General features: G+C 44.5%; 1 protein-coding gene across 1 annotated transcript in view; it reads right to left on the bottom strand.

The window, feature by feature from the left end:
- PPM1L (protein phosphatase, Mg2+/Mn2+ dependent 1L) overlaps positions 1 to 25279 on the bottom strand; it is an 84079-nt gene that overhangs the window by 14158 nt on the left and 44642 nt on the right. Inside the window, exon 2 of the mRNA XM_027685851.1 lies at positions 5921 to 6095. Coding sequence (XP_027541652.1) covers positions 5921 to 6095 — 175 coding nt within the window. The remainder of the gene's footprint in view (positions 1 to 5920; positions 6096 to 25279) is intronic.

Here is a 25279-nt window from a genome sequence, read left to right as displayed (position 1 = left end):
TGCCTTCCAGGGCCTTTAAATCCTAAACAATAAGACTCCAGTGGTTTCCAGGGCAGAAATGGGACATTTATATGGCTCACATGGCTGTTCCCTCTGTGCCCATCTCGTGTCTCCTGCACTTCTCTTTTCCATGCTCAGCACATCCCCCCTCGGGCAATGCAAAATAAAACTTGGATTATCACCCCTGGAATAGGCAAGACTGAGAAAAAGCACCCTAAGTAAGCATAAAGGGACTCTTTGGCTTTGGAATGTGGATAAAAAGCCGTGTGGGACCATCAGGATCACGGAGTTCCACCTCCATGTGCCCTCCAAGTGACCCAACAACTCTAATCCAAAGCCATAAAAATAAATCTAATTCTCCAGTGATTATCTTACAAGAAGAGCAATGACACAACCAAGAGCAGATGTGCTGCAGCAGGGGCAGGAAGAGCAGGAATTGCAGGGCCTGGAGCCCTGCCCTTGCCCTGATGTTCCCCAAAACACCACCTCTGCATGGAAAAGGAGGGACAAACCAGGTCCTGAGACAGCAGTTTGTCCTTCACTCCTTTCTGGGTGATGAAATGTTTAAATTTCTTTCAGCAGAAGCTCCACAGGTTAGGGAAAATGCTGTTATAATCTCCAAAATACCCAGTTTTGGCAAATTCCTGGGCTAAGTGCCTGTCAATGCTCCCAACAGCTTTCAAAAGGTGGATTTTTAAAGCACCCACCTCCTTTTCCTCAAATGTCTTTCAAAGTGTGTGGGACCAACCAGCCAACACACCATCCAGGCACCAATTCCCAAACCCCTCAGTGCTGGTGTTTCCTGCAATGAGCTGCACCTGCCCCTTCTCCCAGGGAACAAAATTCTTCCCCTAAAGTCAGTTCTGCAAAGTCTGAACCTAAAAATAACCATCCCGAAAATCCAAGGCCTCATAATTCTTTAATCATCTCAACACAATGTGGGGTTTTCTTCCCTAAAATCAAAAGAACTCCCTCTTTTAAAATAGAGTAAAAGAAACATCAGGTTCTTAGAGGTATGTAGAAATTACTTTGAACCTGTAAGATTAAAGCCTAATTTCCAATCCAGAACAATTCCTACCTGGCTGTATAAAGTACTATTTCATGGGTTTATACTTGAAACAGAGAACCATATTGTGTTTCTAATTAAATCCCTGGATCCTGGAATGGTTTGGGTTGGAAGGGACCTTAAGATCACGAAGTTCCATCCTCTGCCATGGGCAGGGACACCTTCCACTAATCCCAGGTTGCTCCTACCTGGCCTTGGACACTTCCAGGGATCCAGGGGCAGCCACAGCTTCTCTGGGCAACCTGTGCCAGGGCCTCCCCACCCTCCCAGGGAGGAATTCCTTCCAAATATCTCATCTAAAACTAGACAGTTAATCCTGTTCACCATTAATCTTATATTCCCCATATTTGAGGTGTATTTACGGACTAACAGATTCCTGCCGATTTTTGAACACCTAAAAGTGGAAATTTTGAGCACCAGGTACCAAAATTGAATTACTGGAGAATGGGAACCCTTTGGGGCAGCCTCTCCATCTCCCAGCCTGCTCTGACACTGCTCATCAATCCCACAGCGGGAACGGGCTCTGCTCCCACCTCCCTGGGATTAATTCCTCATCCCTGTGAAAAATTATCCACAGGGAATCTCCATTTCAGCTCCCTTCTTCCCTGGGCAACCTGTGCCAGGACCTCACGGCCCTCTGAGGAAATTATTTCTCCCTCTTTCCTCTCTCTGGCTCTTCTCTTCCCCCTTTCCAGCCTTTACAACTGTTGTTTTTAATCATATTTAGGGAATCACTTTATTTCCCGCTCTTATAAACCCTCCTAAAAACTTACAGGGAGATTTTCAGTCATTTTTCAGGCTCAGGCCACTTCACTTCCAGCACTATTCCGTGTTCCTGCAGGATCATTGTCCCTGCACAGTTGTGGGATTACAGATGTCAGCAGGGTGAGCCCAAGCTCTGCCTCCCTGGGAACGGCTTCAGCCAAGGCTGGGAGAGAAATATTCCCAAAACTCCTTGTCAGGACAAGGATTTAAACACACCTGGTGAGTTATTATTACTATTGGAAGTGTATTCCCATATTTCCCCAAAGGACCCAACAGAGCCCCAAAGCACAACCCAAGAATGACTCTGGATCAGTAATTTTTTTCTAATTTTAAGGAAAGATATAAATCCAACAGATTTATTCTTCATTTTTAACGGGTTGCTCTGAGAATGATCCACCACATCCTACCACAGGTAACTTATTTATCCTCCCAGCAATGGAGCATAATGATAAATTCCCTGTTAAAGCTCTTTGCAGAAAGAAAAAAAACCCATTTTTCCCTAACAAAGCATTTATTATCCCTGTTATTTATGATTTCTGCTGCAATTTTCCTGCTTTAATGTTCTCATTTTCTCCCTGTAAGCATTTTCTCTGGGGGGAAAACACCTCCTTCCTGCAGTGGCAGAAAGGGAGCAGTGTCCTGGGAAAAGGGGCATCCCAGGGAAGGCTGAGCTCAATCCCCCACCTGACCCACAGCTGCACCCAGCAAATATCAGCTCAGAAAACAGGTTTTTGGGCTGACACCTGGCTCTGGATGCAGCTCCTAAACATCAATATCTTCCCTGACTGCCTGACAGCAGGGAAAACTGGAATTCATCTCTTCTGTCGGGCAATAATGAAACTCAATTTCTACAGGACTCTGGGGGAGAGGGACCATCCATTACGGAAAAACCAATTGCTTCCAGGACAAAACCACCTCTGGAATCTCCCAGCAGGTCTGAGCTCCCTGTTAAAATTCCAAAAATTGCCTTTAAATGCCCAAACTTTGTGTTTTTCCACTCCAAATGTTTGGAGATGCCACAAATCAAAGGAATAGGATTAAGGGGCCGACAAAGCTTCGGCGGGAGAAAATATTCCTGCACAAAATTACCTCGGCCTCAGTCAAGAATGCCACTTTTTAAACGAAGGGATTTAAAGATTATGAAGGGATTTGTATCCATCTGTCACTTTTGGCCTCCTTTCATTTTGTAAAGCTTCCTTAGTCAAACCTCAGATCTTGCCAGCGTTGGCTGTTTTCAGACGGATTCGTTTTATTTGGGTGCTCCGAGGGATTGATTTCCTGAAGGGGAAAGATTCCCAAAAAAGCACTGGGATGTTGAGCCCACGGAGGCTGAGTTTTATTAATATTGAATCTCGTCAGAAAGGCCAAATCAACCTGCAGAATTGTGTCAAAGCCCAAGTCACTTCAGGGCAGTTCTGTTTGATTCTACCAACCTTGGGAGACACCCCCGGGAGAATGGAGAGAGCTGGGGGTGCAAACTCTTGGAAAATGGCCCTTCCAAGAGGGATGGGAAAGTTTTCCTGGATGGGAAAGGTGTGGAAGTGCTCCTGCAGCTACCGACCCTTGGATCACCTCAAACATCTCCCTTTCCAGTTCCCCCGGCTGACACGTGATTACTAAAATTAAACCCTTGACAACACACTCCAGGGTGGGTTTGGTTGATCCCTCAACTAATTCCTTGTCACCACCATCACTTCTTTTCTCAATTTGGATTTTGAAAGATTGTTTCTTTCATTCTTCATGTCCCACCAGCTCGAATTTCTCCCTGAGTTGATTTTGGTGTGGAAAAAGGCCAATAAAAGGAAAATGCCCCCACCAAGAGCTGACGGGTTGGAGCATTTGGGATCACCCACAGCTGCTCAGTTCTATTTAACCACCCATTTTCTGTGCTTTGCTCACAGTCACATCTTATTTCAAGAGCAGGGAGCACCATTTCTGCCTTTCTAGTAAACAAGTGCCATGATTAGGATGATGACAGGGCTCCCTCACCGTGTTTTCATCTCCAGAGGTGTCTCCACCTGATTGGGAAGCTGAAATTTGGGCTTTTTATTTACAGCTCTGCTGTCTCTCCCTTCTGACTGTGTGTAAATGCTGGGACTTTCCTAAACCAGTTATTTCTGTGGCTTCTCATTTGCACATGATTTTTTTATTGCGTGACAGAAATCCCCAAATGTGGGTTTCAAGCAGTTTTAATCTTAATTTTCGCTGTACAAACACATAGTTTTCCATAAAGGAAAAAGCTTTTTTTCCTTCTCACAGGAGTCAGTGATTTCCTCCACTTCATTTTCCCCTTCCTAACAAAACCCCATCCATCAAAATATCTGGAGAGCTGGAGTGACCCAACCAGGGGACAAGATTTACACGACTCACCGGACTGGGAAATTCTGCGTGAAAAAGAGATAAAGAGAAGCAACAACTTTGGAAGCTGATTTTTTTTATGCATCATTAAAAACAGGCCGTGTGTGATTAAGGAGATGTTCTGCAGCCTCATTTTAACTCTTGATTTTGAGGACTCTGAGCTCCTTCTGTTTGCAAAGGCAGCACTTGGGGCTCGAGAGCATCTCAGATCACAGGAGTTGAGGGAACCAGCCTTATTTATTGGGTTAATGAGGGGATGTCATCAATAAAGTGACAGAGCTTTGTAATTACTTGACTCCAGCAGAGCTGCCAGCCCTGTGAGCACCCTGTGAGCTCCCTCTGCAAAGGGCATTTGGAGCTGCTCGAGCGCCCTCGAGATCAAAGGAGCTCCAAGAGAATCTCATTGCTGGTGAGGGGGAGGCTGAGGAGGAGCCTGAACAAAGCTGATGAGTAGTTTGGAGCATCTTAAGCACTTCAGGCACTGCAGTGTGAGTAGAAATCATAGAATAAAGTACCAGCAGCTTGGCAGGGCTGGGTCTGCCAGAGCTGGGAGTGATGAGGGACTCGGATGGTGGCAACTTTATCAGGGTGCCAGAAACCAAACCAGAGGGATCCACAGGGCAGTGTCTGCAAAAACCATCTAAGCAGGGTGAAAAACCATCTAAACAGGGTGAAAAACCCAGTTATGAGTTCAAGGCTCCTGCCTAAAGCAGCTGGAAGGAAAACCTGGAGCCTGGAGCTCAGCACAGTTCCCCAAGGGCACCAGGGGAGGGACAGGGCAAGGAAGTGATAAGAAAGAACCCCAAAGTGGGGCCATACTAAGTATAAACCCTCTTTTTGTACTACAAGGCTGCCTGAGGCTGGTGGTTGGTGGGGCTGTGGATGAAAGGAGATGGTGAGTTCCAGCCCTCAGCCACGGGTGGAGAACAAAGAACAGCATCTTTCAGATCTCCACACACACCTCCAGCCCAACTCCTCACCAGGAATATTAATTCAGCAGTAAAATCATGAACTGCTCTTTCTGCTTGATTCTTTCTTTGCAAGGTTGCAAGTTAATAACTTATTTAAACACTAAGAAACTCGGTAAAATTCAGGGCATACAGCATTTATTGGGGGCTATTTTGGAAAATCAGTGAAAAGCATCAAGAGTGTATTTTTTCCTTGTGACTGTAAAGGAGTCCCTGCATCAGGACAACTCTGAAGGATCTAAAAGCTGGAAGAGATTTCTACCTACTAGAGAACAACATGCTAGTAAAAAGGAAATATCAAAGCTGAAAACCCCTGGAACTGCACTGTCAAAATGCCTCCAAACCACACGAGCTACCTGGGTTTTACTGTCCACGTGCATCGTGGACACTTAAAATCAGGTTCTGGGACCAGCCAGCACACTCAGAGCTGGGAAAGCCCAAAAACAAGTTAGTTGTGAAGGAGAAAAGAGCAAAAAAAGCAGAGACAATAAGGAGGCACAGGCAGATCAATCACCATCAGTGCCCAGAGGACAAAGTGCTGGGAGAAGAAGAAGTGTCCTCTCAGCTGGTTGACACTCCATCACTCAAGGGGGAACATTTTCTATCTCAGTCTGAGGAGGAAGAAATATTTCACCGAGTCACCTCATAGCTGTGAGGACAAAGTTCAACCTTCCAGCACAAGGTTGTTTGGAGGGGGACTGAGCTGAGCAGCTTTTTTTTTGTTGCAGGAAAATGTGACTTCAAAAAAGCGACGCGACCGTACCTGCCTCGTCGTAGGACACAGTCAGCTTCTCCAGCATCTCCCGGTCGATGGATAAGATCTGCTGCTCCAGGATGGTCTGGTAGGACAGGACACTGTTCTCCTTGTCCTTCTCATAGTCTTGGAGGTGCTGCTTCAGGACCTCGGGCAGGCGGGACTTCACGTACTCTGCCGCCGACTGGGGAGCGAAGAGGCAAAGCTTTAATTAGTTCCTAGTTATTAATTAGAGTCGGGGATATATAATGGACCAAATTCCCCTGAGCTGGGGCACAGCCCACCCTCCAGCAGGGAGTTTGGGGCAGTCCAGAGTTACCCCCACACTCCCCACAACAACTCAACTTCAGCAGTGATGTATTTGGAAAATAAAACCACGAAATCCAATGTCTTTATTCTGAATTTTAAAGCACAAAGTGCATCCACACGCAGAAAATTGTTGGAATTTCTATCTCTGAGGCCATGAGGAGACAGCAGCTGACACAAGGTGGCATGGTTTTACTGGTGTTACACAGCCTGGTGTAACCATGTAGTAAGGTGGTAGTAACCAAGGAGAGCATCTGCCCCTGGAGAGGTGCCACTTCCATCCCTCTGGAATTGGGCTCTGAGAGAGCCCAACACACCCTGGCTTCCTGCTTTTCAGCACTACCACCCCTCTCCTGTGAGTATCACACTCCCACTGTAAGAGGGAATAGGAATTCCCTCCTTCTGGCACGGGTTGGAGTTGGTTTTGGAGCTGGAAAAGCAGGATGCAGCAAGGGATGCTGCTCCCTGCTCCAGCTTTCCTGCCAGCCTCGAGACAAAAGAGGAAAATAAATCATAGCAAGGTTGTTTTATTCCAGGCCTGGGACTGACCAGAAGTTACCTCTGCTCTCCAACAGGCTCTTCCTGGGGTTATGTTTAGTTTTCCAAAGTCAATCACCGATTAAATTGCAATCTTAAAATAGCCCTGAAGTTGTGTTCCATGTTTCTGCACGCTGAGCCATGTCAGACCGAGGGAATTATCCTGGGAAAACTAAAGGAATTCTCCACCTGAGTCCAGAGTAACTAATGTTACATTTTTATAGTTGTTTTCTTCCCTGGGAAGGCCAAAAGATGCATTGGACAGGGATTGATTTAGCCCAAGTTCAGGCATTTGTGTGTCATCTTTGAGGTTTACCTCTGGGGGGGAGGAATTTTTGTGCTCTCCCTAAGGGAGAATTTAGGAATTCTAAAGCAGAAGAAAAGCGGAATTGATGCACATTCATCTTCTGAGACACATCTTGTGCCAGTGAGTGAATATTGGTACAACACATGGAAGGAAAAACACCCATCCTGTCCCAAAGACCTTGGGGAGTGGAAACCAGGAGACAGATGGGAAAACCATCGGGACCATCATCAAGTTTTTCCATAGGGATGACACCTATTCCAAGTGTGATCTCACAGGTGGGGGCTTTCCCCCCTCAGTGAGAAGCAAAACCCAGCACTTGCTTAGCCCACGGCCTTTATCTTTGTGTTGAGATGTTATTGAAGGTTTAAACTCCAAAGATTTAAACTCCTCTCCCTTTGGAGCAGGAAGGGGGCTCAGCCCCGTGGCAGTGATCCCATTCCAGCTGCACTGCAGGGAGCAGATGGATTGTGCCACATCCTACTTGGGGCAAAAGCCATTTTATCTCAGTTTTTCCAAGCAACTGGATATTGAAAAAGAAATAACGTGAGGGGGTGAGTGCAGGTGTTCATCCAGGTTGCCCAGAAAGTTGTGGATTATCCATCCCTGGAAGTGTCCAAGGCCAGGTTGGACAGGGCTTGGAGCAACCTGGGCTGGTGGAAAGTGTCCCTGCCCATGGCAGGGGTTTGGAATGAGATGAGCTTTAAAGTCCCTTCTAACCCAAACCATTCTGGGATTCTGTGATCGTGGTTTTAAAGAGACCAAGAAGCCAAGTGTGCCAGGTGAATGAAAATCAAACAGCACCTAAAAAAGGACGACTTCCCCCATTTCCAGGCTCTCCATCTCATCCCACAGACCATGAGACTCAACTTCTGACCAGGCCAGAAACTCCCTCCATGTTTCTCCCTCATGGATTTTGGTGCAGACCCATTTCTTGGGATGCTGCTCCTCCTCCAGCCTGTCCTGAGGTCCCCCTGCATTCCCAAAATCGATTTTCATTAATCTATGGGTTTGCGTCACAGGCAGAAATCAAGCTGAAAAACCTATTTTTGAAGCTCCAGACCAGCTTTATCCTCTTTTCCTCTGTATGGTCCCTCTCACAGGAAGGAATTACAAATGCAGCTTCTCCTGGAAAACACCTGAGCTCAGGGATTATACTTGATGGTCATTCTCCCTCATCCCTGTGGGAAAACAACTCAGAGCTGTAGCCACTTTTTTATAAATTGAAACTCCACCATCCCCCATGAATCTGCTTTCAGTCTGAAACACCCTCCTCCAAATTAAATACAGGATTGGCTTTAATACCTTAATTGACTTGAGGGTATTTTGTCCTACCATGGAAAATTAATATTTCATATGTAGAGAATATATTTTAAAATGTCTACATACAACGAAATACACTTAAAAATAAAAAAAAAAAATTAAAAAAAATCACATTTTACTCTGTTCACTAAAAAAAAGCCCTGATAAAAATCCCATCAGGAATTGCTGAAACCCCTCATTCTGCAGCAACCTGAACCCCAAACACAGCCAGTGTCCTTCTGTCACCCCCCCAAATCTGCCCACAGTTTTTAACTGCTGAGAAACCCTCACTCAAAGTAAATTTTCCCTTCATAAATTATGCCAACCACATGCTGAAATTTGTTCTGCTTTTCTCAAGTGGATCCTTCCGGGAGCCGCTTTGTACGTGGGGAAGGAAAGGTCTAAAATGGTTAATTAAAGGCTTCTTTAGGAAGCTACTTCAAAAGTCAAGTGGTGGCTTGACAAAGCACCTCCTCACACACTTCTTTGGGGGAGTTTGGAAAGGTTTCCAACGTGCAGCAGAGTTTTGGTGGGTGGGAACCCACCACACCCACCAGGGACAGCTGCATCCTTCCTCATCCTCATCTTCATCCTCATCATGTCCCACAGCCTGACTTTACCAACCCACCTCACCTTTAAAATTCAAATTTCACCAAATCCTGCGTGTTTTTGGCCCTTGAAACACTCAGACAGGTCTTATGAAATGGTGCTATTGGCTGATAAATGCCAGCGGAAAATGGAAGACCCTTTCCAAGAGGCAAAGCCCTGGGAATGCTGCTCACCCCGTGGTGGGGAGGAGGAGGAGGAGGAGGAGGAGGGAGGCAGAACATCCTAAATTACATGGTTCTCCACACAAATGCTCGCACAGGGAAGAGATTCCCTCCGTGGGCACAAGTGGGAACATTCCAGGAGTGACTCGGTGACAAAATGTGTTAATTAGGATGACGAGGGTTAAATGGCTCCACGACCCCGTGAAGCCAAACAAAGGCCATGGGAAGAGCAGAACATGGGCATGGGAAGCACCGAGGGACCAAATTAGCTGGAAGAGCAGTTATTTACAGTCACACAATTCCAATTTAAGGAATGGAAGATGGAGATTTTGCTGCCTCAGACCCACGCTCGGCACCGACTCCCGGGGGTTACAGGGGGAGGAGAGACCCCAGAAATTTATGATTTTAATGTTCTTGAGACAATTAATTCTCCCTGCCCAGCTGCTGCAGACATTCAGGGAGCAGGGGAAGTACAGGATCTGGTTTGGAGTGTGGTGTTGGGGTGGAGCTCCTACGCCAAGATCCCTCTGTCACATCTCACTCCCTCTGTTTTCCACAGGTTTCCTTTCTCTCCAAAGACATGTGGGTCACTACAAGTTTCCTTCTTCAGAGATGATGATCATCATTCTTCCAGATGATCCCTGGAAGTGGATCCAAGGCCAGGTTGGACAGGACTTGGAGCAACTGGGATACTGGAAGGTGTCCCTGCCCATGGCAGAGGGTGGGGCTGGATGGGTTTTAAGGTCCTTTCCAACCTAAACCATTCCAAAATTTTAGAAATAGCAACCATGCAAAGATGTCTCTTGTGTTTTGGATATTAGTGGTTATGTATTTCAGAGCACACCAAAAACCAGTTTGGGTGTGGAATGTTCCAGCACTGAGAAGCCCCCTAAGATAAGGAAGTCAAAAGACAACTTGTGTGAAGGTGGGGATTAATTCTTCAGGGAGAAAACAACATAATAAAGACAAAAGACTTCAAAGGAAGGACAATCCTGAGGCTCGACAGTACAAAAGGTCCAAGGAGAAAAGAAGATACAGGGAATAAACCTCAGAGAAATGATCTGAGTGAAAACTATCCCGATGCATAAAAACCTGGAATTAACCTGGCTAAGTCATCTCCAACTCAAGGACACACAGACACGGTCAGAACACCACCCAAGTATAAAAGAAAAACAAACACTGAGAAACAAATGGAGACTTAAGAGGGAAATGACCTGGAGCTGGGAAAGGCAGCGAGAAAAGGTTCTACAAATCCACATGTAATAAGGAAAAATCCAGGGATTTGTACTGCTGAGGACAAGAACTATTGACAGGTGAGGCCATGGAAGCTCAATATTTAATGTACCACTCACTACCCCACCCTTGCTGGGTTCAACTGGCAGCTAAATCAGAGGCAAATAACCAAAATCCTGAGGCAGAACAGGGGAGGAACACGTTGGAAAGTGCTTCTGAAGATGAGACATTTTCCAGCTGGTTGGGGCAGCTCAAATCCACTCAGGAATACGCAGGTAATGGGTGGAAATAATGTCTTTAAGGACCTCTACCTTTGAGAATTCCCAGGGGATGCTGAGACATTTTGGGAAGGGCAAATGTTGGGGCTCCTTTTAAAATGGTCTAAAGGGAGAAAGGCAGAATTCCAGGGCAGTCAGCTGAACCTTGATGCCTAAAAAAACCAGGAGAGCAGATCAAGGGATTTCTCCACACAGGATTTTGTGAGGCACAGGGAACAAAGTGGCTCCTCGGGGTGTCCGACCTGCCGGTTCCATTCCCATCCACTGCAGCCTCAGGAGCAAATATTCCAGTGCATTCCAGCAATTCCAGCAAAAACCTTGTGCTGCAAAGCCTCGGGACCACTGGGCACCCCCTGAGCACACACAGATCTTCCCTCTGTTCTCCTAAGCCTTAGGGGATCCTGAGGAACAGCCTCCCGTGGAAATCAGGATGCTGAATCCCACTTGGATTAAGAATCTTCCAGGATAAAGATGCCTCTCCAACACTGTTGGGTGCTCCTGGGGCGTGGGAGGCTCTCACTGTCACCACCCAACACTCATGGAAAAGATTCCAGCTGGAGGTGCTGTTTGAAACACATGATGATCCCCTTTGGAATTTCACATTCCACGTTTCGCTCCCGAGCAAAAATCCCTTTATATTGAGGTTTTTGGGACTTGCATCTTAAAAAAAAAAAAAAGCCCAAATCCACCCACACAATTCATTGTTCTGAGAACAGTGCACTTAACTTATTAGGCATCTCCCAATAGGATAGTAAAAACCATGGAATGATAAGGTTGTGGACAAGAAATACATTCCAGAGAGTCCATTAATGATTTTTTTTTTGTAGCAAAAAAGGCTTTCATGGTCATTTCCAAAAAGTACAGAAACATGCATATTTACACACACATATATATATAAATTAAGATTTTTAGATTAAAGAAATCGCATCCCAGACTAAAGAAAAGACCTGGGAGTCCATCTCTCTCCATGATCCACTTCATTCTGGTAGAGATGTCCCTGTTTCCAGGGGTGAACCAGGAGCACTTTGGGAGCACATTCCATGCCCAGCCATGTTGTCCTCAAACACGGTGAGGATTTGTTCCCATTTAACATCATTCCAGGGGTTTTTTCTTGGCATTCTGGAAACGACTAAAGAATATTCTTTGTGTTCCTGCCTCCCTGAGAGCTCAGCTTAGGGCAGACAAACCAGGAAAAGCTGGTGGTGATGGAATTAGACACCAAAATTCTGCTTCCAGCCCCACTGATTTCAGAGAAATTCCCATTCCTCAGCCCCAGCTCTCCCATCCCACACTCTTTTTTTGGGATCAGCTGCCCGGCCTTCAGCAGCAGGAACATGAAAAAGTGCCCTGAAGTCAGTGGGATTTTGCTGAGCCAAACCTCTTGGAATAAGGACATGGAGCTATGAATAGTTATTGAAAGGGAAAACACATGAGAGCAAAACATAATCTGCTCTCGAGAGGATAATGCAAGATCTACAAATGGCACCAGGACAAACAGTTTGCCCTCTAAAGCAAAGAACTATTCAAAGGACAAAGATGCCAACAGAAACTCTTAGGAGAGTTTTCCTCTAACACAAAATTCTGGAACATTTAGACCATTATTTCTCTTAAAAATGTCCTTTTTTTTTCCTCCACAATCACCATTCAGTTCGATACTATTGAACTAGGAGAGCCAAACTCACCATTCAAAACCAATTCATTGGCTGAAAATGTTTGAGGAACTCAGAGATCCTCTCCCAGGATTTTCAACGCCACTATTATTTTGCAGTCCGTGTACAGTTATTTCCACAGCAAGAAAAATATTAACCTGACAAACATCTTCACTTCATCAGACACGAGAAAATTAACCTGATTCCAAGGGGGTGTCAAAAGTTCAAATTAACATTCACACTGGACTGTCAGAGATATGTGAAATCCATAATTACAATAATCCACAGCTGCTTCAACTGTGGAAAATCACGACTTGCCCAGTGAGGACTGGGGTCCATGAACTGGGAAGCAAAGGCCATCTTGGGGTGAGCTTTGCTCCCACTTCACTCCCTGAGCATGGAGAGCTTTGACACAGCCTATATGTGGATTTATGGCTACCAGAAATCCAGATAACCACAGCACTACATGGCTATAAATACAAATATGACGATTTTCTGCCTTTAAACTTCACGTTTCAGTTCATTCCCTAAAATAGCCCTTGTCACTCGCTGCTTAAATAGAATTATTGAAGTGTCCTAGAACGGGGAGCAAGGAAGTCAAGGAGATTTGTGATGGGAAAATGCCACGTTCTGTTCTCCCTCCCAACATCAGGCACCTTGGAATGGGTGGCACTGCAGGAGCAACCACGTGAGGGCTGGAATGGGACTTCATCTGGGATGGGAAGGAGGAGGAGGAGGAGACCAGGGGACAATAAATACACCCCCAATTATCTCCCATCTTCCCATGATGGTGAAGTACTTGTACCAGTCACACTCTTCAAAAACTAATTGTAACTGATTAATTAAAATGAGCAAAGACGTGCTCCAAGCAGTGCCACAAGATGAGGGAAGACAAAGCACCAAGAGTGATTCCTCTTCACTGCACTTGGCAGAGCTGCCAGGAATATTCTGGAATCTGGATGCCTGATGAAAAGATTAATTGTATCAAGGCAAGGGGCATCATTCTAATTATCTTGTCTGGCATCTTGAATCAGGACCACAGCACTTCCCTGTCTCGTCCTCTGAAGGAATAAGTCACTTTGAAAAATATGAAAATATCCCCGGACAGAATCTTTCACAGCCCTCGGAAGTTAATTATCTTTGCTGGGAGAGGATAAATTCTCATTCCACAGAAAACCTTCACTGTTATTTCCATTCTGAATCCTCTGTTATCTGCGACTTTCAGCCACTGAATCAAGTCAAATGTCTGCTCACCTACATTCCCCTTTCTCATGTAAATACATGCAAATGGCTCAGATCACCTCCATTATCTTCCCATTGATAAACTCAACAGCTGGAGCTCCTTGAATGGCACATTAGTACCTGTCACATTTTCCTGCACCCTTGTTCATCTTTTCTGCCATTCACGTGGTTCTCCTTGGAACGCTCCTATTTTCCAGCTTTGTTCTTTAGGGGGGGGAATCGTCACAGCGAGGCAACACCCCACAGGAGAGGGAGGAAAACTTATTAACGCCAAAATTACTTCCTTACTTTTATTAACCATGTGCCTTCCTGGATCACCACTCATGGAGCCCCTAAATCTTCCTTTGGGACCTGTGCAATATTGGATACACAGACTTGTGGTTGATTACACTGAATTTCATATGATCACCCAACAAATGAGCCAAATCCCTCTGGATCGTTAATTGAACATCATTATTTATTATTTATCACAGCCTTTGATGACATTTTAAGTCACATCCTCACAAGGACCAGGATGTTCACCAACTCAACAATTTCTGTTTATCTGGCTTGGGTTTTAGCCCAGAAAGCTCTGGAAGTCAAGGTAGATTGGGAAGTTTTCAGCTAAAAATTACAAAATTAAAAAATTTCTGTGAGTGGGACTCAACCACGATCCTTGCCTTGGACAACTGTTAGGAGACTCATGGAAAACAACAGGTGGAGTGGGAATAATTCTGTGGGAAAAATCCAGATGGAATAATCAGCAGCAGGGAAAAAAACCCACCAGAGTTCATCCATCCTCAGGGGGGATGATAATTTATGATCCTTCAGAACGGGCACAAGCTGAAACACAGGAAATTCCACCGAAACCTGAATAAAAGCTCTTCTTTCATGGCCAAACACTGAGGCTGTGGAGTCACCATCCTTGGAGACATCAAAGCCCAGCTGGACTGTTCTGGATGAACCTGCTCCAGGTGTCCCTTCTCCAGCAAAGACTGGACTGGATGGTCTCCAGAGGCTCCTCCAACCTCAGCCCCTCTGTGACCCTGGACAAATATTTCCAGGGAATCCAATGGGGTGGCTACTCCACCCAGAATATTTATTCCAGTTGTTTAGACAGATTCACCCCAAAATATTTAGTGAGTATATTAAGAATAATGAGAGTCAAAGGAGTTGTTCCCCTCATGAAAGGAAAAGCACTTAAGCTGCATTTGCACTGACACAAACTCTGAATTTCCATTGTGCTGGGAAGGCAATTATTACCCATGTCCTTTTTAGGAGAAGAATTAAGATTAGTGGGGAAATTAAACCCAGAATTAGCCACAGACAAAGCACTTTTAGAACGTTCCTGTTGGTTTAAACAAGCAGGAACCTGAAGCTCAGTGTAAGGGTGATGGATTTCCTAAATCCTGGAAGATGCACAAGCACAGACACAAAAGAGTTCTGATTTCCACATCCACACGGCCACAGGTAAAAGGACATTAATATTTGGGATATGAAACTAATATTTTCATTTACCAAAGGGCACGATTTAGTTGATGGAACAAAGCAAAATATATTTGATTGAAGTACTAAAAAAAAAAAAGGTATGTCAAGCTTTCACCTGATTTTTATGCTAATTGGTTGTAACTATTAACACAGATGAGCTGAATATTAAATTAGGATATAGAAAAAAAGGTTTTCAAATGCATGGAAAGACTCGTCCATTACCAGTTAACAGTGCAGAAAAAGCTAGGTGCCAAAATCCAATTTATTTACTAAATATAAATGTTATAGAGCTCTACAGCAGGGACTGCCCTTGCTCAAGGCCTGCCAGAAACATTTCACCCAACCAGGATGAGCTGAAACATGTCCTTTCATCACTGAAATCAAATCTAAACAAAGGGGGATCATTTTTTATATTGGCACCGATAAGCAGAAGGGAGAGAAGGAGCAATAACCCAGAAAATAAGGGTTGAAATGTCATAAAACCAACTGTTGAAGTGCTTGTTTTGCACTTCCTTTTGATACAGCAAAATACTGCATTTTGTCTTTTACTGAGCTCACCAACTTCAACCCAGAAGGGGAAAAAAACGAGGTTTGCAAAACAACTGCAACTGGAAATGACATTTAAAACTTGGTGACTGTACCCTTGAATCAACACAGGCCCCGCACTGAAAGCTTTTATCAGGAATTAAAATGCCTTAAAACTGCTCCAGGGGATTTCAACAGGTGTTTCTGTGCAGAAGCTTTTGCAAATAGCAATTTTTTTGAGTGAAAAACCAGTTTTACCAGAAGCCTTTCATTCTGTAGTTGAGGGGGGAAAAAAAATGTATTTATAGCCTATTAGACTCAATTAAATAGCAAGGAGCATTCATCTTTCTTTGCCATTGTTCTCTCCCTCCCAGCACAGAGTAGAGGGGAATATTTCAGTTCTAAATGGTCTCTCCTGATTTAGAGACATCACTTTCTGCCAAGCAGAAATCATCACAAAACCCAGAGAGATTCAGCTGGGCTTTGTTACACAGGGGATCAAAAAGGCTCTTATTTTTCACTCAGAATTCCACCAATATTCCACCATCTGCTCACAAACAAACCTGTCTCCCCTTCCTCCTTCTCCCGCTCCGAAACGAAGCATCTCTGTGATTCCATCCAGAACGACTCCAAAGCTTTGCAAGCAGAAAATGGAGAGGAATTTTCAAACATCAGCCGACTGCCAACGTCCAAAATGTTATTATTTTGCCTTCCTCAGCCATAAATCATCTGCACATCCTCACCTGAGAGAACCAGCAGGAGCTTTAACCCCGGAGCCAAGTCCTGTTCCGATAAGGCCTTTGCTAAATGGGTTAAATCTAATGCTGGAAACAATTCTTAAGCTTCTGTTTAAGTTTCTCTTACGAGTGACCTTAAAAAAAAAGAAATCTGTATTAAGAAATCCTGTTGCTAATTAGCCCCGTGGTACATCCAGGGAGGAGGAGATAAGACCAAGATAAATCCTCTCGTTGAGAGAAGGAAAGTCTGTGAAGCTGCAGAGCCTCGGGGTTAATCCCAGCAGCTCCCAGGGAGGGATTCCTGGATGGAGACACAACTGGGAGCTGTTCCAGGTGGATTTACCAGAGTCTGTCTCTTCCAAAGCTGAACAAACCCTGCACATGAACAGTTAATGAGGAAAATGGAATCCTTTCCATGATTCACCCCCGGCCCGATGACATTTTCCTTCAGTGATGGATTAAAATCTGGGAGGAGAACAACTCTGGGACTCTCTGAGCTCTATTTAAAGGTAATTATGGCTCTTTTGCTTAGGTCCTCTCCTCTCTCTGGCTTTGAAAAGGCCACTGTGTTGCCCCATGTCATGAATAACGAGCTGGAGCCAGAGAGGAAAGTGCCACATTCCCAGTTCGTGTCCAACTAATCCAAGGGTGTGCAGGAATAAAGCAAACTTTTGTCTCCTCTCCGTGTGCTACTGTAAGACCAGCCTGCCAGGAAAAGAGCTTTCTCCTGCCTGCCAGACTTGGTGATCATGTGGGTGATAAGCAGCTGAAACACAAGATTATGGGACAACACAGTGTTTAAAAAGGTGACTGGAATCCCAACACGTGTAAATAGTGGGGTAATAATGAGTGACTGGGGTAAAGTTATTGGGGAGTTGTTAGGGGGGGAAAATGTGTCCTGCTGTTACAGCTGGAATGTGAGAATCAAGAGAACAACTGAAGGTTTAAGAAAATAATGACAGAAAGAGAAAACAATTAGGAAAAAACCCCAAAGAGTTTCCCCAGAGAAGGGAACTTTCCCTCTGAGGAGCAACAGGTCCAAAAGGTGAGGATGTGGAAAAGGCCCTGGAGCAAGAGGGGCTTAGAGATGCTGTACTGACACAGACTGGATCACAGATCCTCTTCTTAAAAAGAGGAGGAATCAGGGAATTCCTTGGTCCATCAGAACCTGAGGAGAAGAAGAATGGCCTTGGCAGGACCTCACCCCACCCAGCTCAGCTCATCCTGCTGCAGGAAATGTCTTTGCCTTGGGATTCTCCATTTCTGTGGGGGGTTTCACCTCCCAAGCTGAAGGACCTGGGAACTCACATTAAATAAAACACCTTCTTCAGTATGAAAAGACAAACCTTTCAGAGTGGACAGGATTGATGTCAGGGAGTAATTAGATAAACCACTTAATGAAATGGCACAGATTCAAAGGCAGGGACTTCATTAAATATAAAAAGCAGCCAAGTCGAATCCATAAATAGTTTCCAAAGTGTGTTCATTTTCTGGGGCCATTTCACTGCATAAACACTGAGAGCTGGACCCTTGAGACAAGGAGAGGCATAAATCAGGCCTCAATCAGGATAAACACCAATGCCTGGATGTCATTCCTTCTTCCCTCTAAAAATGCACATGTCAAAGAATAAAACCAGGATTTCTCCTGCCTGTGGGATCAGCACAACTCTGGTTATTGAGCCCAAAAGCACAGGGGCAGCAGGGAATGCTTTGGGGGTGCTCCTGCTCACATCCCTCAAGGGCCCGACCAGCCAGATCACACCAAAAAGATGGGAAAATAAGGAGGAAAGAGACAGATGCAGGAAAAAAAGAATGGAGATACTTATTAAAGGGAGAAAAGTGAGAGAAGGGGAATGAAGCCAAAAAAAGGGAAGAAAAAACCAATTTCATTCAAGGAATGACTGGATGTGGCACTTGGAGCTCTGGTCTTTTCCAGCCTCTGTGAATCTGTGACTCAGTGCCAGGGAAATGCGAGTGACCATTTAAAGGACATTTTCCTGAAACACAATTTAATTAAATAAGGTGGCGCACAGTAATTCTGTTTCTCTAGCTCATTAGGACAAGGGTTGTTAAATTAACAAGGGAGAAGGTCAAGTAGATTTTCCAGCTCTTGAATGGATGGAGAATGGGGGGTGCTGAGCAGGGAATTATTCAGCTGAGGGGAGAAAACTAAATATTCAGGATACGCTGATTTACAGACAGGAATAAGCAGAGCCCTGTCACGAGCTGAGCCCTCACTCACAGACACACACTCTGAGTCTCTGATAACGTTAAAAAGAGTGTTGTAGTCATCCTTTAGTACTTTTTCTCTCCCTGCACATCACCAGGCTGTACCACACCCAAACAGCACCACACTCCAAGTGACAGCCCTGCCCGGGGCTCCTCCTGGCAGGGACAGAACCAGCCACCCCTGTCAAGTGAGGCTGATTAAATCCATGTTCAAGCAGCTCCTTCCCCTTCCTGCTTCCCTTTGCAATTTCTTCCTATTTCCAAGAGCAGGGATTAAATGTCCATGATAGCACACTATAAAAACTTCAAAGAAGGGACTGGAAGTCGTTCTGCTCCTGCATTAGAACCTCCTTGAAAAAGCTCCTGGTCTGCAGAGATAAGAGCACAAACAGCTTTTTGATTTTTTTAAGGCTTTTGTGTTGCTTGGAGTGTTTGTGTATTAAAGTGACACAGCCTGGAGTTTTCAGATTTCACGGCGAGCCTGGAGACAACAAAAAGCACACACACCTTTTATCAGGAGCACAGAGCGGAGCAACTCACACAGAAATGCTTAATATTTTGGAAATGTTCCCGAAAATATTCAACCTTTTACTTCCAGGAGTTTAAACAGAAACTGAAGCGAATGTTTCTAAAGAAAAACAGATTGGAAATTCAGAGAAATCCAAGATATCACAGAGGTTTCTGAGGGTTTTCCTGCTGTGGGGAGGTTGCTGGTGAACAGCAGTGCCCTGGGAGATGGATTGTGCTCCAACCCACCCATCCCAGGGACCCAAACCTTCCCCTGGGGCATGGCTGGAGAACTGCTCAGGAGCAGTGGTGCTTCCTTTACTCCACAGCATCATTTTTAGCATCCCAACATTCCAGCGCTCTGGCTCACAGGAGAAGAACAACATTGCTCAGATTTGCACCAAAAGCAACACCAAAAATAACATGAACAGGGCTAACAAGCTGCTCCCCTCAGAGCCTTCCCTTCCCAAACCTCACAGAATCTCCTGAGTTGGAAGGGACCCACAGGGGTCAGCACCTGCCTCTCGGGAATAAATTCCTCAGGTTTTCCTGACTCGGTTCACTGTGAGTTACAGAGCTGAGAGCTGCTGAGATCCAGTTTATTTTCTCAGCAAAAAAAGGGCTGGTAGCAAATCTTTCTTGTGCTGTCACTCAAGTTTTGATTTATTATTTTCTGAATTCATTAATATTTTCCCCCAAACTCTGTGGCACTTGGTCTCTTTGGTGAGATGCTGTGCCCTGTCCTTCAGCTGGTGCTGTGCCCTACCTTCAGTGCTTTTCCCCTGAGGATGGATGAACTCTGTTGTTTTGGTTTTTTTTCCCCTGCTGCTAATTATTCCATCTGGATCTTTCCCACAGAATTATCCCCATCCCACCTGTTATTTTCCCTCAGTTTCATAACAGTTGTCCAAGACAAAGATTGTGGCTGAGTCCCACTCACAGCAGCCCCATCAGCTGTGATCTTTAGCTCATGACTTCCCAATTTACCTTGACTTCCAGAGCTTTCTGGGCTCAAATCCAAGCCAGGCAGCTCTGGGGATATTCCCACAGTGCTGCAGGATGAAGCAGTGGAAGCACCACTCTTTAATCCTCTGCTGCAAGTCCTCCTCTCATCCTCTTATCCCAGAGACCAGGAAAACCCCAGGATTACTCTCAGAAGGATGTCTCCAAGGTGTTATCTCTGACTTAGCTGTGTTCACTACAGCTGATTACCAAACCATGTCTAAACCTTCCCTGTTGTTCCAGCACATCATCTCAGGGTGCAGCTGCTTTTAAACCCACGTAGGTGACACGTTCCCTCCAGGCACTGCACGATCCCAGCTCCTGGATCACCCTTCCTGCTGTCACCCAGATTTATTTCCAGCCTTTCCAGCGACGCCGTTCCTCTGCCAACGCCGCTGCAAACTCTATTTTGAGCAGCGAGGGGATGAACTGTGGTGAAACCAAAAGAGTGGAAAAAACATGTTGCTTTGGAGTGTCTCGACAGATCAGGACAAAAAATGTGAGAAAATAATTCAGAGCAGGAAACTGGGGGGTTGTGGTTTCCCCCACCAGAAAGGGGGTTTGGTTTCTTGGCGACCGAAGTCGGGACACGAACGGAGAGTGAGAAAACAACCTCTGAAAGAATCCCCGGTGTCGTGAGTCAGGTTGAAAAAATGATGCCAATCTTGAGCAAAAAAAGGATAAGACGGGGTTTGGGAATGCTGTGGGTGTGATAGAAACTAATCTAAATAGAGACAAATAAAATATCACCAGGAAACGTTGGGGGGGTGGGAAAAAAACCTGGCAGACACACGGGGTGGAGAAGACTGAGAAACCAATTTTGGAGCCAACACTTGTGTACAGCCAAAGAATGATGGCAAGGGAGGACAAGGGACAAAAAGGAAGGTTATCCATCAAAAAACTGATTAAAGGAAGGGAAATTTAAAGAGACACCTTTAAAGATAGGTTTGATAAGAGGTTAAAAGAAGTTAGGGGTGCTTGAGAAAGAACATTGTCATGGACACACACACCTGCCTTTGGGTGCCTTTCAGGGTGTCCAAAATCCACGCACTGGGCTCCAGTTATGTGCAAACCCACACTCCAAGTGCCAGGAGTTTCCAAGAGAAAGTCACAGCCAGGGAGTTCCAGCTGCTGCCCAGAGCACCCCCAGCTCCTGGTGCTCCCAAATCCCAAGGTCTGGCACTTCCCGGTGCCCTGACAGGGATTAAGTCACCACCCAGAGCCCGTGGATTCCCTGTTTTTGGAGGAAAGCCCATTTGGGGTGAGATAAGTGCTGATGAGAGCACTTGCAGCCTCATCCCAACTTGCAGCCCAAGGTGCCAATCCCTGCCCGGGTGTCTGTGCCAGCTCAGGGCTCCCAAACCAGATTAGTTCCCCTGGCTTGGCCTTTTGATTGAATCTTGGCTATTTTTAATCCATCCCATTATAGAAAGGAGAAAATCCCCTGCAAAATAAACACTGAGAGGGAGCTTTACCTTAAAGAGCTACTGATATTTCTATAGAACACCTGGAATACCCTGGAACGGGAATCCGAGAGGAAATTCATGGGATGAGATAAAACTGGACACACAGGTGGCTTTGGGAGGCAAAAATGGTGCTCGAAGGAAACATTTTATTTCATTTCCCACCTAAGAGGCTTCATCAGAACAAAATATAGAAGCAAAAAGCCCAAGAAAATGTAATTAGGGCTATTTCTGAACTCCTTATCTCAATTTCTGAGCCCATAAATCCCCTTTTCCCCTACATGTAGGTGCAGGATTTTCATAAAGTGGATTTTAGTCAAGTGGTAAATCAAATTTGCAAGAGCAATGACTGCAGGAAATCATGATAAAGTGCCTGATGTTTCTTGACACTTAAAATAATATTCTAATCTGGGTTTTTTTCTAAAATAATATTCCAGCCTGTTTTTCTAAAGTTTTGCAATAAACTCTTGCTGCTTGGAAATAAGGAGAAACCACGGGGGGGGAATTAATTCAAATTAAAAAAATTATGTAATGAAAGTTTCCACTGGATACAAATATGAGGGATTATATTTTTAAAGAACTGCAGATTAAACCACCTGAAAGTGAAATCTTTAATCCCAGCAATGAAACTGAGAGAGAAAACCGAGTTTATCCTGATTTTATGGGTAAAAAGGAGATTCTTCATCACCTCCATCCACACACAGATTTCTGGGGAGCTGGTATGGAAAGATCCTGGATTTCTCTTCCAGGAAGGTTATTTTGGTCACTATTCGAGTTTCACATGGGCATGAGGAGCTCCAGGCTATTTTTTGGGACCAGGATGATCTTTATCCTGCTATTTTTACTTCTCATTGCCAAGCTTTTGCCCTTGGCACAGCTTTCCCACTCCTGTTCCTCCCCCAGCCTCGGATTTTTTGGCATCCTTTCCCAGAACATCCCAGTTTATGCTCCTTAAATCCTTTAACAACTTCGAATTTATGGGCTCAACTTTCCAGTGTGGCCTTGACACTGTTACCCAACCTCATGTATTTTTCCCACAATGAGACATTTTGAATATTAAAGCGTATTTTACAGGATTTTTGGGGCAATGATACATTAAATATGGTAGGACTTGATGAAAAGGCTTTTCACTGCTGATTCCTGTGATTTTATACAGGTGGCAGCTTTTTGCCTTTGTGTTACGGCTCACAGGCCTGAAATAAAATAAAATATATAAATACAGGGCCAAGCAAAATGCTGTTAAAATATTTCCATAGTTAGGTGTCCAAGAAATAATCTGATTTTCACTTAGAAACCAAATCAGAAACCCATTCATTCAAACAATACCTCGTGCACTTTTTGTAGGGAAATCAATTCCCAGAAAAATCTGCGCTCTCTTTTCTTCTCTTCCCAAATATTGCCACAATAACATAATAATTTTCTTTCCAAGAGGGCTGGCCTGTGCTTTAACTTTGAAAGGCCCCTAATAAAATAATTTCTGTGCAATTTCTCTGAGAATTCATCTCAGGAAACAACATGAGCTGTAAATACAACAGGGAATTCGGGGTAAATCCCACCTTTAATGTTTGGATCCCCAGCATTCCTGGGACTGTTTTCCTTTCCATTAAAAGTGCTTTGCCTAAAAACTTATATCACGTTTGGCCTTTTGAGGGTTTTTAATAAAACACAAATGTTTTAACCATAAAGAAGGGAAGCAAAAAATTCCCCTTAATTCTTTCCACGACTTTTTTTGAACCTTCTTATATTTTTTTGGTCACTATCAACTCCAGTGATCCCAGGTGACACAGGGGAAACCTGGCTTAAATTTCTGCATCCTGGGACACTGAGATCAGCACAAAATAGATTTGATTTGTGCCAGAGGTCCAAAATTGGGGTTTTTGCCCGGACAGACGCAGCGACTGCGACTCTCGCGGAGATTTAGGCCTGGAAGTGGGAATATTTGATTTTTTTCCCTAAAAATGGGCTGTTTGCAGCACTGACCTGCTCCCTAATGAAGAAACTAAAGCCATTTTGCCAAGGAATGGGTCAGCAACCGGGAAAAAGAATCAAATATTCCCAATTCCAGGCCTAAGTCTCCGCGAGAGTCGCGGTCGCTGCTTCTGTCCAGGCAAAAACCTCAATTTTGCACCTCTGGCATAAATCAAATGTATTTTGTGCTGATCCCCAATGCCTTTTCTGACTGGAATAAATACTCCAAGGCATTATCTTGGATTTAAAAATGGAGTTTTTCTGGCCTGCCTGAAGGCTGGGAGGCACCATTATATGTTGCAGTGCAAAACCCCGATTTGAGCTTTATTGCTGGTTTGCCTCGTTCTGTGGAATTAAAGAGCTCAGGCAGGGCACAGAAAGACAAAACCAAGGCCATAAAGTGCTTAAATCAGAGTCACAGAAGAATCTTGGTCAGAAAAAGTAGTGGTCATGATTAAAAAAAAACTCCTGGAATTGAAGGAAAATTGAAGGAAGTTACAGAGCAATGGTCTGAACAAAACAGAAAATATCTGATATATTCCTAAAGCTCAATAAATAGAGGGAAAAAAATATCATTGTCCTGGACAGACCACGATAAACTGTGGGGGTAATTTATAGATAGCTTCTAAATAAAGTGGTTGGAGCATCCCATTCCTGGAAGTATCACATTCCAGGGGAATCATTATGGGCAGCATAATTTAATTAATTTTTTCACCACTGCACGCATGCAGGTGAGATGTAGAACTGAAGGAGAAGCCAGCCTGCCTTAACTGTAACTCATAAATCAAATTAAAACCCACTGTATTGAAAGCACTGGCACAGAAAATGTTTTATAAATAGATAAGAAACCCTGAAGTTCACAGATCCTTTTTTAACAAGGAAGCAGCAAAAAATATTATTAACACCAACATCCTATCTGGGGTTTTGTTTGCAGGTTTATTTTAGATGGAGGGGAAAAAAAATAAATAAATGACAAGGTCCCTCTTTGATGTGTCCTTTTCAGTGTTTTCCTAAGAGACATTTTTGGAAGTGGTGTCACAAAAAGTGCACAGGATGTTTGTAACATTCTGTATTTGAAAATGGAATTATTGTGCCCCCGGAACAAACAGCAACGCTTGATGTTCAAAACACACGCTTCTCATGGCAGCTGCCAGAATAAAAGCTGGAATAGCATTCAAGCCATGAACATTCCTGGTCCAAAACCCACCCTCTGGTAGGTTTGCACAGTCCCCACTCACATCAACCATCTGCGAGGAGAGCCAGGGCTGGGACCTTGAGAGACAGACACTGAATAGATTAAAAAAAAACCCCAGAATTAATATAAGACTGGAAAAACCCCAATGATTAAATGCTGAATGATTAAAACCCAAGAAGCCCTTAAAATGCAGGTGGTTTGGGAGAAGAAGGAACGTGGGAAGACAGGAGTGTGACCAGATAAAATTGATAAAACACTAAAAAAAAGAAAAAGCCCCGTGGCCACATTTTTGTTCCAGCAGCAAAAATGCTCCTTGGCCACAGTGTTTCCCCACACAGATGCCAGAAAAGCTCGATTTAACACGAGTTATCCTCACCAGGGATGGTCCTGCTCTCTCCCACCACACATTCCCATGGCACTCACATCACACCCAGGAAAAAAGTGGCCAAGGATTGTGTTGGATCAACCAAGCCCTGTGTGAATAAAATCCCACGTTGCTCCTCATACAACATCTCCACGAGCAGGAAGAAGCATTTTTTCCAGCTTTGTTTCCCTTGCCACTGACTCCCAAACATCCCATCATTTACCAGGAAGGGACTTTAGGAAGAGCCCTCGTAATTCTGTATCTGCCCAGCAGCAAATTTGTAGCATTAA

This window comes from Neopelma chrysocephalum, unplaced genomic scaffold (genome assembly GCF_003984885.1).
Source record: "Neopelma chrysocephalum unplaced genomic scaffold, ASM398488v2 Primary Assembly neopelma1_69, whole genome shotgun sequence".
In the NCBI taxonomy this organism is placed as follows: domain Eukaryota; kingdom Metazoa; phylum Chordata; class Aves; order Passeriformes; family Pipridae; genus Neopelma; species Neopelma chrysocephalum.
This window is presented reverse-complemented; position numbering and strand designations above follow the sequence as displayed.